Source organism: Bos javanicus, chromosome 1 (assembly GCF_032452875.1).
Source record: "Bos javanicus breed banteng chromosome 1, ARS-OSU_banteng_1.0, whole genome shotgun sequence".
NCBI classification, from domain to species: Eukaryota; Metazoa; Chordata; class Mammalia; order Artiodactyla; family Bovidae; genus Bos; species Bos javanicus.
Genome location: NC_083868.1, coordinates 43,196,223 through 43,212,966, shown reverse-complemented (window position 1 = coordinate 43,212,966; position 16,744 = coordinate 43,196,223). Strand labels below are relative to the sequence as shown.

General features: G+C 41.2%; 1 protein-coding gene across 1 annotated transcript; it reads left to right on the top strand.

The window, feature by feature from the left end:
• The first annotated feature begins 1,952 nt into the window (after nt 1-1,952).
• CPOX (coproporphyrinogen oxidase) lies at nt 1,953-16,518 on the top strand. Its single transcript, XM_061439091.1, has 7 exons — nt 1,953-2,641; nt 4,935-5,078; nt 6,188-6,298; nt 6,904-7,045; nt 9,416-9,634; nt 13,458-13,562; nt 14,489-16,518. Exons 1-7 carry the CDS (start codon nt 2,101-2,103, stop codon nt 14,574-14,576), a joined length of 1,350 nt encoding a protein of 449 aa, XP_061295075.1. The 5' UTR covers nt 1,953-2,100; the 3' UTR covers nt 14,577-16,518.
• The last annotated feature ends 226 nt before the right edge of the window (nt 16,519-16,744 follow it).

Sequence of the window (16,744 nt, the reverse complement as noted above, 5' to 3'; positions counted from 1 at the left end):
AAAAAACGTAGAAACCACCACCAGTGGCTTAATTATCTACTACTAGAAATTAAAATCATCTTGGAGATTTAAGGGACAAATTCGCCCATAACAGTCCTTCTTACATTTTCTTTTTCTTTTGGCTTTATGGCCTGGCTGCAGGACCTTAGTTTCCCCCCTGCGATCCAACTGGGGCCCACAGCAGTGAAAGGGCGGCCTCTAACCACTGGACTGCCAGGGAAGTTCCTCCTTCTTACACTTCCAGACATAATGGAACTGTGACATGGATACGGGAACAAAAATAATCTATCAAATCTTTTAGCTTCTTTCCTTGTTTTTCTAAAGAGAGAGAGAGAGAGTGTGTGTGTGTGTGTGTGTGTGTGTATGTGTATGTATGTGTGTTGAGGGGGTAGGTGAATGTCCTGCCTAGTTAACAGGAGTTATTCGAAGCATGAAAAATATTTGGCAGCATCCTACAAGTGTATGATAAGTATTTTTTAAATCTCCATTCCTTGATCACTCAAACACACCAGGTCATGAGTTTTATGCAGTTTAGTTCTATTAGGTAGTTAGAATAGGAAAAAGGAGTCCAGAATGGTGGTGGCTAAAAGACAAGGAAGGGAAAAACCCATGAAAATAAAACAAAGGAAGGTCAGAGGACCAGAGTGAGGACCTCAGGTAAAACAGCACTCCTGGCCTAAAAAGAGGAGCCAAAATTGGGCTGGGGGCCTCTCTTCAGGTCTTCTGAGTCGGCATGCCCTCAAGGCTCGAGGATGCATTTTCCTTTACTTTCTAAATAAAACTCAGCTGCAAAACAGAGCTGTAACACTAGTCCAACCCAGGGCTGTTACACTGATCTGTCCATGGGCTGTAAAGCTGGTCTATCGGCTGCTTCAAATTTTTGTTGTGAGGCGACAGAACCGGAGGAAATTACAAATTCTGTCAACAGTACAATACTTTGCTTTTCTTATTCCTAAAATAATTGAGTGGGCACTGTATAGGCAAGGCCTGGGAAGATTTTAATGCTAGGCCTCTGCTATGTAGTTGACTCCAGAAATTCTTTTCTCAGAATTCTCCTATGGGCCCAATTATAGCTTTTCTTACTCCCTTTAAAAACTAGTTCATCGAAACTGGAGCTGATTATACAGAGTAAAATAAGCCAGAAAGAAAAACACCAATACAGTATACTAACACATATATATGGAATTTAGAAAGATGGTAATGATAACCTTGTATGCAAGACAGCAAAAGAGACACAGATGTATAGAACAGTCTTTTGGACTCTGAGGCAGAGGGTGGGATGATTTGAGAAAATGGCATTGAAACATGTATAATATCATATAAGAAACCAATCACCAGTCCAGGTTTGATGCAGGATACAGGATGCTTGGAGCTGGTGCACTGGGATGACTCAGAGGGATGGTATGGGGAGGGAGGTGGGAGGGGGGTTCAGGATTGGGAACACGTGTACACCCATGGTGGATTCATGTTGATGCATGGCAAAACCAATACAATATTGTAAAACAAAACAAAAACAAAAAAACTAGTTCATCGGTAAGGAGTTTCCCAGGCTCCCCCCACAATCGTCCAAGCTCTAGAAGCCTTAGAGGACTAGAATTGGGAACAAAGGGAAACACAAGAGTCAGGATTTGCAACTCGATTTAAAAATAAAAGTTGGGGCAGGGGTCTCTGGCCATATTTCTACTCTGCTTAGCCCTTGGCTCGGCCAGCCCTATTTTGCCTTCTCCTTGTGATTGGTTGAACCGACAGAGGTTGTATGTGATAAGAAGGCCTCTTTTATCTCTGCCTTCGCTTTCCCTGCCCTCTCCTACCCAGCACCCCAGCTCTCCTCCCATGGGATCCGCCCTTCTGGGGACGCTGGATTCTTTTATCTCGCCGGCGCGCCCCTGCAGGCGGCGATAGGAGCCGGGACTACAGATCCCGGCATTCCTCACTTCCCGCCCGCCGCCGCCGCCTCCGCCGCCGCGGGGGATCGACCCGGTAGTATCTCTTCTCCAGCAAAGGTTCCCAGTACCGGCGCCACTTGCCACCGGGGATCTTGGGGGATTCAGGGGCCGGCCTGCGGGAGGCGGGCACTGCTCAGGGTGACAGCGCGAGAGCATGGCCATGAATCTGCGCTGGTTGAGCGCGGGTCCCCGCTGGCGCGCGGTGCGGGGCGCTTGCGGGGAGCTGCGCGCCTACGGGGAGCTGCGCGCTTGGTCCCCGCGCTGCGCAGCCGGACGCCTGTGCCGCCCGCCTGGTACCGCTTGCGGCGAGCAGAGCCGCGGGCTGGGGTACGGACCCCCCGTGGGAGGCGGCTCCCGGCTGAGAACTCGGCTAGCCGCGGGGCTCGCGGGGCTGGTGGGACTGGCCGCCGTCGCCTTCGGGCACGTGGAGCGGGCCGAGATGGTGCGCAAGAGCTCCGGGGCGCAGAGCGCATCTCTCGGCAGGCCCGAGGAGGAGGACGATGAGCTGGTCCGCCGCTGCCGCTGCTTCATGGCCCCGCCGGTGACCGACCTGCGCGAGCTGCGGAGGAGGCCGGACGACATGAAGACCAAGATGGAGCTGCTGATACTGGAGACCCAGGCCCAGGTGTGCCAGGCGCTGGCACAGGTGGACGGGGGCGCCCGCTTCTCTGTGGACCGGTGGGAGAGGAAGGAAGGTGAGGAGGTCGGCCCCTAGCGGGGGGTGGAGATGGGGAAAAGAGGTCGGGTTTTAGTTTGCGGGGAGAAAATGACTCAGAATAAGGAATGGGAGTAAGGAAGGGGTACCTACACAGCGGCTGCCAGGTTAAAAGGTTCACCTTTAAAACGGTTGACACTGACAGGGTCATCAGCCCTCAGCTTGCAGGTGTGGACCCAAACCCGCTGTCACTCTAGTACTGGACATTTCAAAAATCTGCAATTTTATATGGCACTTCTCAAAGAAGTCTTAAGGTCAGTTTTAACCCACAGGCAAGGATGCCCAAGGTTGTAATTCAGCATAGATTTGTCTCTACATTTTATCTCTTTCTCCGGGTTCTTTTACCCATTCTCCTTCTCTGGAGATGGAAAGAGAAAGTCTCTTCCTTACTGTCAGCTAGACTCCTCCTGCTGAGGGTGTTGTGTCATTGTGTCTTTTACCCAGGTTTCGCAAGAAATGGCTAGCAGTTCAGCCAAGTGCACCCGTTATATTTCCTGCTAGAAGAATCTTTACCTCAGTTGGCAAAATACTGAAGTATTAAAGCCCAGTTCTTATAGAGTCATATATTCATGTTATTACCTATATGGTGAAACTCTGTATCTTGGTTATAAACTTAAAGGATTTTTGATCCTTCTTACCTGGAGATACTACAGCAACTTCTTATCAGCTGGTTTTGGATGGTGATATTGACACATTTATTTTAAATGAAACTAAATCTGGTTTTCTTAGTGTTTTCCATCTTGTAGCTTTTTTTTTTAAGCCTTCTTTTTTTTTTTCCTGGCCTTGCCTCCTGGCTTGTGGGACCTTAGTTCCTTGACCAGGGACTGAACCTTGGCCCTCAGCAGTTACAGTTCAGAGTCCTAACCACTGGACTGCCAGGGAATTCCCTATCTTGTAATGTTTATAAGTGAAGACTGTTGATTCAGGAGACAACCTGGACTGGCTGTGTGACCTTCGAAAGTTACTTTTTGTGCCTCTGTTTCCTCATCTATGAAATGAAATTTTATATGAGGGTATTGTAACGATAAAATAACATGACTATATATGAACTGCTGCAGATACTGTTTGATGCTTAGAAAGCACTTAGACAAATTGTTTGGGCCATTTGCTAGTTGTGTGTTTCTGGAGATGGTGTTTTGCTTTCTGGGCCTCAGTTTTCTCATTTGAAATATACAAGGATTGTACTGGATCCCATCCAGCTCTAAAAATTCTTGGAAATAAAACAAGCCAAACTTGAAACTTCAGGAAACAATTAATTCTAGTGTCCTAAAAAACAAACATACCAGCTACTGGGAGTAAAGCTCATACTGACTCTTGGCAACCCCAGGGGCTGTAGCCCTCCAGACTCCTCTGTCCAAGGAATTCTCCAGGCAAGAATATTGGAGTGGATTGCCATTTCCTTCTCCAGGGGATCTTCCCCACAAAGGGATCGAACCGTTTCTCTTACGTTTGCTACATTGGCAGGCGAGTTCTTTACCGCTAGCACCACCTGAGAAGCCTTAAAGGTCATACACCTAAATGTTAATATGTATCTCACTCAGTTTAAGCCTCCGAATCCCTTAAGCATTCAAATATCTACTGTTTTTTAATTACCTCTAAACAAAATGAAAAGGCAAACAGCACACTTGAGAGAAAACAATTGAAACAATATGGAACTCTTAAATTTGGTAGTAATAGAACATTCTTCAAATATATTCATTCCAGTTTTTAATCTTAGTTTTCTCACATCCCATAACAAATAGATGCCATTCTGATTGGTCTTATTTAAAGGGAAACTATTTCAGTAATTTAGAGGATGATGTAAGGATGTAGGGGCTTCCCAGGTGGCTCAGTGGTAAAGAATCTACCTGCTAATGCAGGAGATATGGGTTCCAAGCCTGGGTTGGGAAAATCCCCTAGAAAAGGAAATGGCAACCCACTCCAGTATTCTTGCCTGGAAAGTCCCATGAACAGAGAAGCCTGGCGGGCTACAGTCCATGGGGTTGCAGAGAGTCAGACAGGACTTAGCAACTAAACAACAACAAACAATGACATAGAAGAAATGGTGATGTGAAGAGTTAAAATATTTGCTAATAGTCAATAGAAAATATCATAGTGCTAAGCTGGTTATCTCATTTTATTGTACTTAACAATTATAAATATACTGATATTATGGACGATTTGGAAAGTAGAGAAGGAAGATAACTCCTAATCCCACTTTCTTCTTGCAGCAGTAGTTTTCAGCTTTGCACATACCCTTACATTCTCTCCTCATTTTACATTGCTGTTCACAGGAGGTGGTGGCATCAGCTGTGTACTTCAAGACGGGCATGTTTTTGAAAAGGCTGGGGTTAGCATTTCTGTCGTTCATGGAAATCTTTCTGAGGAAGCAGCAAAACAAATGAGAAGCAGAGGAAAACTACTGAAGACAAAAGATGGTAAATCAGACAATCTCAGTTCAGTTCAGTCCAGTCGCTGAGTCGTGTCTGACTGTTCACGACCCCATGGACCACAGCACACCAGGCCTCCCTGTCCATCACCAACTCCCAGAGTCTACTCAAACTCATCTTAAACTCATCTCCATTGAGTCAATGATGCCATCCAACCACCTTATCCTCTATCGTCCCCTTCTCCTGCCTTCAATCTTTCCCAATATCAGGGTCTTTTCAAATGAGTCAGCTCTTCGCATTAGGTTGTCAGAGTATTGGAGTTTCATCTTCAACATCAGTCCTTCCAGTGAACACTCAGGACTGATCTTTAGGATGGACTGGTTGGATCTCCTTGCAGTCCAAGGGACTCTCAAGAGTCTTCTCCAACACCACAGTTCAAAAGCATCAATTCTTCGGTGCTCAGCTTTCTTTATAGTCCAACTCTCACATTCATATATGACTACTGGAAAAACCATAGCCTTGATGAGACAAACCTTTGTTGGCAAAGTAATGTCTCTGCTTTTTAATATGCAGACAATCTCAGCAGCCTTTAATAGTTCCTGCAAACCTTTTCTCTCTATAAGTTTTATTTGTAAAATTAACATTGATTCTGTAAAATTCCATTCAGGTGCGTATACCAGATGAGCCTGTTCACAGTTACTCTTTTTTAATGACAACCCACTCCAGTATTCTTGCTTAAGGAATTCCATTGACAGAAGAACCTTGTGGGCAACAGTCCATGGGGTCGCAAAGAGTCAGACATGACTGAGCAACTAAGCATACACACAAACATGTAGGTATATATATATACACACACACACATTTGCACATAGGCACATGTGCTAAAATGTTAACAGTTGTCTGTCTGTTCGTTTTTTGACCTTGAGGTATGTGGGATCTTAGTTCCCTGACCAGGGATTGAACTGCAGGCTTTCGGCAGTCAGAGCGAGGAGTTCTAAGCTCTGGACCACCTGGGGATTCCTTACAATTATTTTTTTAAAATTATGTTTTAAGAGATAAATTAAAAAGCGGCCTTTGAAAATTGATTCAGAAACCATGTCGGAGTTAATTTGTATCAAGCCAGGTGTTCAAGTGCAGTTCTCTGTATTCCTTTCCAGGTAAATTGCCGTTTTCTGCTATGGGCGTGAGCTCTGTCATTCACCCCAAGAATCCTCATACTCCTACTATCCATTTCAACTACAGATACTTCGAGGTGGAAGAAGCAGACGGTAAGCGTCTCAAGCTGTGAAAAGTATTATTGTGCAAAATGAGTATTTTAAAACAGGTTACTAGGCATAACATCTAAAGTCAAGAAAAATTAAGTACAGTCTTGTTTCAGGAGGCACGTGAAGGCTTACTCCTTGGCAGGTGCGATGGATTGTATACACTAGACGTGAAAAGTGAAAGGAGTATTGGCTGGACTCTGATGTCCCCATATTTCCTCCAACACAAGGAATGGTGTAATGCACCTGAACCAAAAGTGCACATAGGGGTCTTTGCAGATAGCAGTTTATTATGAACAAAGGGAAACCTCACGGGCCCTGTTAAGTTGCCATTGAGAACTTGCTTTTGGGAATTATTTTCCACATACGTAGCTTTGCCAGTCCCAGTGCATTATCAGTGGCTTTAAGACGGGGTACAGTTGATCATGCCTCGTGATGTAAATATAGTTCCAGCCTCTGTGTGCCATTAGTTGGGCTATTACCCTGTCCAAGCTCTTGAGCAGTGCCTGCCGCTGCTGTGCGTGCCTCTGCAGGTGATGGCACTTAAAGCAATGTGCCTAACTTTTCCTTTAGAACAGCATCCACTTGAATCACGTGTCTTGATTTCGTAGGTAACACCCTGTGGTGGTTTGGTGGTGGATGTGACCTTACCCCAACATACCTGAACCAAGAGGATGCGGTCCATTTTCACAGGACTCTCAAGGAGGCATGTGACCAGCATGGTCCAGATCTCTATCCCAAATTTAAAAAGTGGTAGGTAAAGTTATTGAACTATTCATGATCCCTACATGTTTACCATTCCTTCTGTAGCTGCTGAAGGCACTACTGTGTCACTACATACCTTTTGCAGCTTATGAAGGTTGAACTGTTTTCTTTGCCCAGCAGAAGTGAGATACCAGTTTTACATGGTTTTAATGTTAAACCAGATGATTAGTATATAAACTTGAAGGTGATCTATGCCTGAGAATCAGAGGCTTTTAATCCTAAGTTGGGATACAGTAAGTCCCCTACAAATAAACAAGTTCCATTCCGAGAGGGCGTTCATAAGTCCAGTTTGTTCATAAGTCCAACAGAGTTAGCCTAGGTACCCAGGTAATATAGTCAGTCATATAGGATTGTACTGGAATAGATTTATAATGTTTTTCACACAAATAATACATAAATAGACAGGAAATAAAACATTTTTAATCTTACAGTACAGTAACTTGAAAAGTACAGCATAGTACCAGCTACAGACTGCCGTTTTTGTGCTTGCTTCTGAGCATCCTGGGCTTGAAATAAGGATACTGAACACTGTGTAGTACTGTACAGTAAAGTGCACAGAAGCACATGTACTTGCAGAGAATGCATGCGTGTGACAGTGTACACCAGACATGGGAACTAACTTAGAAGATTGGGCATGCACAACTGTAGAATCTTTGAAAATTTGCAACTTGAAGGTTCGTATAAGGGACTTACTGTATTAAATTCTCGCCCCACATGAGGATTATCATCTCGTTGTTGCCATAGAAATGTGTTCGAGCATGGGAAAAGTTGGAGAACTATTAGGGGAGGTGCAAATGTACTGGAGATTTGGGACAAGGAGAACACTGGGATTGGAAGCTTTGTGAAAGAAACTCTTAATGATAAAAGAGTTACCCAGGATATTTGATAGATATGAAATGGAATCTCTGCATAAGTTATCTGGAATAAGAATAAAGTACTCATCACTGCTTAGAACTAAATGCCATTCTAGAAAAAGGAGGAACAGAAAGGGTTTGGGGTGGGTTGTTTTTTGCTTTGTTTTTAGTGTTAATATTTGTAGAATCTTGCTGTTATTTATGTAAGAATATGGAGTTCGTTTTAAAATCCTCAGAAAAGATAAGACATTTACATAACCTCTTTTTGATTTGACATTGCCACTGAACACTGCACAGCCATGGACACAGAGGTGTAAGAATTGTTTTTTTGTTACATATTAGCTTCCTTCCAGCAGGAGAATGGGATATTCTCTTTTTTTTTGGTTTGCTTTTATCCCTGTTACTGAAGAACTTTATCTGAGTCGTATTAAGAAAATATCTCAGATACAGGCTAGTTAAAAAGTTTTTAGTGTATTTAGTTAAATCTCTTAATTTCATAATCCCATGAATAGAGATGTGGAAATAATATGATTTCATTAAAGCTGGCTTTACAGCCTTGCTCTGGCTGTTCTTTAACTCTGTTAATAAAATGTATGTGTGGAAAAAAGTCAAGAAGTTGCAGTCAAGGTGAATTATACCAGTGCATCAGTTCTAGGGATATGTATCCTCTGCCCCTCCCCTCCGCCGACCTTTTTAAAAATTTTAAACTATTAGGGCTATTTTCACGATAACCTTTCAGTAGTTTTTAGTTTTTGTTTGTACAATTTTTTCTGTTTACAAACCCTTTTGTATCGAGATAATGGAAAGAAGTTAACTATTTCCACGAAGTCAGCTGTACCACAGATTTAGCAATTAGGAAGTGACTTAGGAAATCTTCTCTAGTAGGCACAGGTGGGGAAGACTGGAGAACAAAGTGATAGTCTCATGTGCTGGTTCAGAAGGGCAACCTTTAATGTTCTGAGGACTCTTATTCTCTGAACATTTCCTTCCACCAACCCTCCCCTGAGTCACGCATACTGTAGAGTCATCACGTTTTATTGCTGAGAGAGACCTTAGAGGTAATTTACTGATTAATTCAGAGAACTGATTCAGAGAGCTTAGGGGTTAGCACCTGGTCATGGACTTGGTTGGTATCATTGTTGGTGGAGGGTTCCTGCCTCCTGCAAAAGCAGCAATGTTTCCGAGGGCAGCAGCATCACTTGTTTTAAGAAATACGAGTATTAAGAGCGGACTCTGTTTTTCTTTTCAGTAAAGGTCTTACAATGCCACGTTAGATAGATATGTATTCACTTGCCTACTTGATTTGTAGGTAAAAGTGTAAGTGTTTTCTACATTGGTAATAACTGCAGGAAATCTGTCTAAAAGTCTAGTTTCATTTCAGATGTGGACGAAAAGAAAGGGCACTGTGCTGGCATTAGTCAGGGATGGTGCTATAAGCTGAAATGCTCACACTGATTTTCACACACGTCTCTTTTTCCTTCTGTGGTCTTGCTGTATTTTCCAGGTGTGACGATTACTTTTTTATAGCCCATCGTGGGGAGCGGAGGGGTATCGGGGGTATCTTTTTTGATGACCTCGACTCTCCATCCAAGGAGGAGGTGTTTCGCTTTGTGCAGAGCTGTACCCAGGCGATCATTCCTTCTTACGTCCCCCTTGTGAAGAAGCACTGTAATGACTCCTTCACTCCCCAGGAGAAGTTGTGGCAGCAGCTCCGAAGAGGACGGTGAGTGAGCGATGAACCCTCTCATGTCATAAGAGGTGGGAGGGTGCAGCGGAGCAACTGTAATAACAGTGGCTGATGGTCATCTTGGGCAGTACTTTGTCAGAGCTGTGTTAATGCTCACCCTGATTTCTTTTCATAACTAGATAAATAACAAAGTGAAGTAAAAAAACACTGTCAAATAGTGTTATAAAAAGAGCAAAGTTTGTTTAATCTGTCTGTACATTAGAGACTCATATTAGGCTTATAGTAAGTACTTGTTGAATTTAATTCGGCTGATTTCTTTTAGTTTGTCTTCAAACAATACCTTCCAACCTTCTGCCAAGGTAGGAGAATCATTTAATGTTTTTGCTGCTTTGTAAATTCTGAATCATACCTTTTTTTGTTTAACTTCAGGTTTTCATGGAAGTCATTATAATGAAAATGATTGTTTTAGAAATTGTTAGTTAGGGAACTGTAATGATATTTGTTTGTTATGGAACTGTTCATATGTGCTGGCCAGTACATTAGGCCGTTTGCATCTAATTTTCATCACAAACCTGTGGAATTGGTATAACTATCATCATTTTACAGATGATAAAACTTAGTGAAGTAAGTCCCTTGCCCAAGTTTACACAGCTGGTAAATCAAAGATCCCAGATGTGGAACCAGGTCATTGTGCCTTCAAAACCTGCAGACCTTCTTCCATGTGAATGGTTAAGCAGTTAGTGTTTCCAGCCACGGTGCTCACTTTGGCCACCCTGCTTTGTGTGCTGAGTTGGTGAGCTCAGTTGGATGACCCACGTGAGGGCATCTTCAGCTGGGGTGTGATTGTGGATCTGCTGCAGATTAGCCACTGTTTCTCATTACCATCTTAATCGCATGTGTTCTACTGGTCCATGCCTACAAAAATGGATTTTCTCATTTATATTAATTCTGTCCTGGGCATATGAAGCTTTGGGAACTTAAGGAGATAAGGCTAATGCCCTGAAAACGTTCACTTAGATACTGTTCCAAGTCTTAAGATAAATGTTTGTTGTTTACTCTTTCTTAGAACTGCCTGTGCCTGCCTGCTCCCTGTGTATAAAACTCGGGAAAATGAGAATTTCATTGTGTTCTCGTCAGACATTTATTAAACAGGGGCATTTTTTTTTAGGACGGGTGTGTTTTTTGGTCCTGTGGTTTCCCAAATACACCCTTACTCCTCCTTCCCTTTCTCTTGACATTTATCGTATGCCCCCATGGCTAGGGCCCATGCTGGGCAGAGATGTTCACAGTTTAGTAGGGAAGACCATCCCAAGAGGGTAACTTAAAACTCTGGAAGAAATGAAAACAAAAGTAAAACAACAAAAAAAGAGAAACTAAAAATTAATAAATAAATAAACCAAACTCTGTGGAAAGTACAATGTTCTAGTTTTACGTGAGATTTCTTATGCAAAGCCAGCAGGGTTTGTGACTACTTATGAGGTGAAGCCTTTAAAACTTTTTGGACATAGGAATAATGTCTTATTCTGTTTATTATTGTTATTAATTGACAGCGTATTTTGAGAGTTCCATTTGTGTGTATCATTGCATGTCGTGTTTTTTGAATTTGGCAGAAGTGTGTGGGGTGTTAGGTTAATTTTCTGTGGTGTGGTGGGTGACGATACTTTCAAAGAGAGGCCCCTTCTACTGTCCTTATCTCTGGGCCTTAAAATGGCAGTCAATTCTGGGACTTAAGATAACCCCAGCTCTTTTTTTGTGGTTTTGAGCCCTGACGTCACTTTCTTACGTGGCATTCATAACCCATTATCTATATTACTTTTCCCCACTTCCTGTCGCCCCAAATACAACTTTCCCTTGTGGTGGTCAGGCTGCTTATCTTTTGACTTTACAGCCTCTTTGGCAATCTCATTTAGTCTTGTGGTGGTACACTGGTAATGAACCTGCCTGCCAATGCAGGAGACGCGGGTTGGGTCCCTAGGTCGGGAAGATCCCCTGGAGGAGGAAATGGAAACCCACTCCATTATTCTTGCCTGGGAAATCCCATGGACAGAGAAGTCTGGCAGGCTACAGTCCATGGGGTCGCGAAGTGTCAGGTACGATTGAACACACGTGCCTGCCCTCAGTTACTTCTGTTCTCTCCCCACACCTTGAACCTCCAGTCTTGGAAGGTTCTTTTCTAGTTTCTTTTTCAGAGAAACTAAACATCTGTAACTTGTTTTGTTGTATTTTGGGACAGGGAAACAGGATACAAGGTAGATATCAGTTATATTAAAGGGAATGGCTGAGGTTCATAGTTTACAGATATCTCGGAGTGGATAAATGTATGGAAAGGATCGGAAAGATCAGATCTAAGCAAAACCTGGTGAAAGTCAGGCTAATACACAGGAAGGAACATTCCTGTTGAGTGAATGTTGAAGGAACATTTCCTGTTCACTCAAACAGGAAAGCAGCACAAGGATTCGCTCATGAGCACAAGAGGCTCATTTGGGAGCTCCTTACAGGGGTCTCTGAACAAGACATCAGTACAAATAGAGAATCACAGCCATCCCTTAAATATCACGGTTCAGAAAGATAACATCAGGGGTGAGAAAGGGAGTTGAGAGACTGATGTTTTTTTTTCCTGTGGTCTTAGGAAGAAGTTAAGAAGATTCACTTAAGTTATCTTTTGAAACAGACTAAAGAAGGTATTAGTTATTAGTGCACAAAACTTAGTCGTTGATAAATGATGAGAAGTAGAAAGGGATCCATGAATGTAACTTATTAAGTTTTCTCAGAGCCATTGGCAAGTTTCCACAGTGAAGGGTGCTTTCTAAAAATTGAAGCACTGTCGGAATCTAGAGAATATATATATATATTTTAGTTGTGATTAAATTACAGTAACCAGTGCATTAATGATAATAATATCGGAGGGAAGTTTGGACCAAGAGAGTAGTTTTTGAAGGAGTTGAGAAATGATTTGAAGGGGGAACTGTTTGTTGAAATTTTTAGCTTTATGAGTCATTTTCAATTCTCTTGGCTAGTAGAAATGATCTTTTTGAAATATCTCCAAGAAGTTGGAGACAAAAGACCCTTTTATAAAGAATCTTTTGATGTTAAAGGAAATCACAGATTTTTAAGCTAGACAGAGTTTAGATGTGACTCTGTGTCTGTTAATGGAAGACTTATATCCTGAACCAGGTTTTAGTTGATGTTAAGGATATTTTTCTAAGAAAATAAAGTTAAGCACTGCAACTCAAATCACTACTACCTTTCATTATGACTTTTGTCATCAATCTGCAGCAAGACAGAATTATATGACTGCTTATTAATGCTGTTAACTACTTTAAGGAAAGGAAATATCTGGGATATGTTAGTAACTATAGATGATAGAGTTCTGTTAACTGTTCTTGGCTTTTCAGTTACAAGAACTTTACACTGTCTTAGTTCATGTGAGTTATTAGCAGTAGAATGAAGTCTTTGACTCAAACATCTCAGACTCTATGGGAGACCCAGAGAGAGCTGCTCTATCCTGATAAAGGATGCCATTTGCTTTTCTTGTTTTTGTGCCTTCAAGTTCTAAGCTTTGTGTTCATCCTGTTTATTTATTGGAAAACATAACCTTATTGTTTTGTAACTGCTGTGTGCTGGGGCTGAATCTATATCCTCTTGTTTGCTGGGTAGAATACCCTTTTCTTTACGCCTGTCCGGATGGAGAAAAGTCAGCTGATGAGACTGGTGTTTCCTGTGCCAGTTACAGCTGATGGGGTGGGGCTGGTGGGAAGATGCCCACCAACCCCCACACACCTTCCCAACCCATCAACCCCCCATGAAGTATAAGACTATACTCACCAGCTCTTAATCTTTTTTGATGTCTTCATCTCAGGTATGTAGAATTTAACCTGCTGTACGATCGGGGTACAAAGTTTGGTCTCTTCACTCCGGGATCCAGGATCGAAAGCATCTTGATGTCTTTACCTCTCACTGCCCGGTAAGCATAACTCGTGAGAATGATAGTTACTCCCCACCCCCCCAGTCCTCTGACCCCTACAAAGCATGAACATTGATAACCACAAATAGCTTTCCTAAAGACTTCCTTGGTTTTGACTTTGCTGTCTTTATAAGAAAATCACAGGCAAAAAAGGAATAGGCAACAGCCTGCAATATGTATATGACCCCAAGAGCCCAAGATATTTATTATTCAACCCTTTTCAGGGAAAGTTTGCTAGTTGTTTTAGTTGCTAAGTCGTGTCTGACTCTGCGACCCCATAGACTGTAGCCTGCCAGGCTCCTCAGTCCGTGGGATTTCCCAGGCAAGAATACTGGAGTAGGTTGCCATTTCCTTCTTCAGGGGATCTTCCTGATCCAGGGATTGAACCCGTGTCTCTTGCCATCAGTGAAGCCCAAAGTTTGCCAGCCCCTGGTCTAAACTAGTGTTTACCAGAGTTCATACTACAGTTTAGCCATTTTCACCATTGTTTATATATTTGTATATAATCTGACATATTATTTACTTAATTTTATACTCATATTTTTCAGAGAGAAAATTAAAGGCAAACCAACATTTTTGTCATGAATAGAAATGAACACATTAAAATAAAAGAAAAAGTACTAAGCTAAAAAAAAAGTTTGCCCATGGATCATCTGAGGTTCTATACTTCACAAAACCCTAGATTGTAATAAAAGTGTGTTTTGGCTCTGGAGTATTAATATTAGCTAGACTATGCTCCAAGAATTATTAAGAAACTTTATATTTCTTTAGCAGCAAATATTTTTTGAAAGCTTAGTGGAGACAAAGAGTTAGAGGACTTTTTATTACCCTTAGAATTTTATTTAGTTTAGATAAAGAGGTGTGTATGTTGTTATTTATTTTTTATTGTTATTACATGTGTTTGCTTCTGTTTTGATCATTCATAGATGGGAGTACATGCATTCACCCTCAGAGAACTCCAAAGAAGCTGAAATTCTGGAAGTTTTGCGCCACCCGAGGGACTGGGTGCCTTGATGCAGACAGAGCAGCCTTCCTGGGGGCTGGGGGACACTCAGTGCACTTCCTGATCCACTGGCCGACACCACCCCCACGGTGTGGCACGTAGTTACCTGTGTCTTAGAGCTCAAGTCTTCTTTCTCTACCCTGGAGTCTGCCTCCTTGACAGGTGGTGAAATGTGTGTTAAGCACTGGACGCTTCCGCCAGATGCTGTTGGTGGGTGGTGAGGTGGCACCTTGTCAACTGGTTGATGTAAAAACTCATTTGTACTTTAGAATCATTTTATATGACAAGTTTACAAACAAGGACATTGTATTTCCAAGAATTGGTTAAGGGGATCTAACTATTATAATTTGTTTCAGGAAACTTCTCATGTTACTTTTACTTCATGTATTTTTTAAAGATTTAGTTTCTGCCACAAAAATCTGTTTTGGGGTAAATTTTATTTTCATTAATTCAATAAGATTTAGAATGGTAATTTTAGAAAGCTGCTGGAAACGAAGGTAAAAATTTTACTTTGTCATTGCTGAAGTTTCTTAGATCACAATCTTTATATCTTTAGAGACCATAATTTGGTAAAATATTCATTTTTATAATGATAGATATTTAGAAACACTGGAAATTTTCTTAATTTCTGCATGTGTTACAATTCAGTGATTACCTACAGTTAACTGTAAAGTAACATCACTGTTATTTAAACAAGAAATATCTAAGTGGCAGTTTTGATTTTTGTCCATGTTGAAAGTCTATGCACTTTTCAGCGTGAAAGCTTATATCCTTGAATTCTGATATTTGCACACTTCTATTCCAGACACTTCTATACAGAGATTTAGACTAAGAACAATCCGGGGGATTTGTGAATTTAGGGAATGTTTCTCATTTAGGAAGTGAGAAACATTTTCCTTCTCTAATTAGAGCAGACAACTAATGTAAGAAGCATGTAGGCATTTTATAAACATATTTCTTAGAAGATGGATGAATTGAAATCACCCTCTTTTTAAATTAGAGATTCTGCAAGTCTTAACTTTGCTCCTAAGAGAAAATCACAACAGAGTTTCTGAGACTTCTTTGTTCAAATAATAATATGAATGTATTTTATTCATAATATATTGTAGTTTATAAGGAATGGTATCTCCCTACACGTTATTGAGCATTATTTTGGAATATGTTGAATGTATGGTTGCGTGTGACTCTTCAGAGCTTGAAGATGTGTGACTTCTTCAGTTCTCTTCCCACAAGTATGCTGATAAATTTTGTTATGAAGTATAACTAAGGAAGGTTTGTATTTTTCATTTTTTCTAGGATAGTTGATTTAGGAAAGATGAATATTTTTTAGTACTAAAACCATAATTCCTCATTCCTAAATATTTTAGCCAAGAAAAATGTAAGTTTTGTACTTGAGTTTTCATAGCAGGTTTATTCTCAATAGCCATTTGGAAATAACACAAATGCCCGTCGGCAGGTAAATGGATAACCAGGTTATAAGATATCCTTATGTTAAAATACTACTCAACAATGACAGGAAACGTCTACTGATAAATGCAGCAACATGGGTGAATATCAGAAAATGGTTATGCTAAGTAAAAGGAACCAGACACAAAAGAACACACTCACTGTATGACTGCATTATATGAAAACCTAGAAAAGTCAAAACTCTTAACAAGAGAAAGCATATCAGTGACTGCCAGGGGCTGGGTAGGGAAATTCACTGTGAAAGGGAACAGAAGAATGTTTTGAAGTGATGCAGATATTTGGTGTATTGATTGTGGCACTGATACCAGACTGTATACATTTATCAGAGCTCATTGAGCTGGACACTTAAAATCATGGAATTTTATTTTGTTTATGACTTATAATTCAACAAAGTCAGACAAATGAAAAAAATATTATTAGGCATATAGGAGCAAATGTTCAGTATACTTCGGTTTGCCTTTTACAATAAAAAGTCCCTATCATATAGATCTGCCAACCTTGTGTTTGGGGTTATTGGGCTCTGGGCATTGGACTAATATAAATTTCATAAATTTTGGGTACATGTCAGTTTTTTTATACTCTTCGGTAATCTTGTCTTTTTCTTACAGATGAGACTATAGGGGAAAAAGTAGCAGAATTGCATAAGTATTGGAAAATCATTCTGCGGTTATTCAAAGTGAATTTTTGTTTCAAATGTGTATTGATAGAGCCT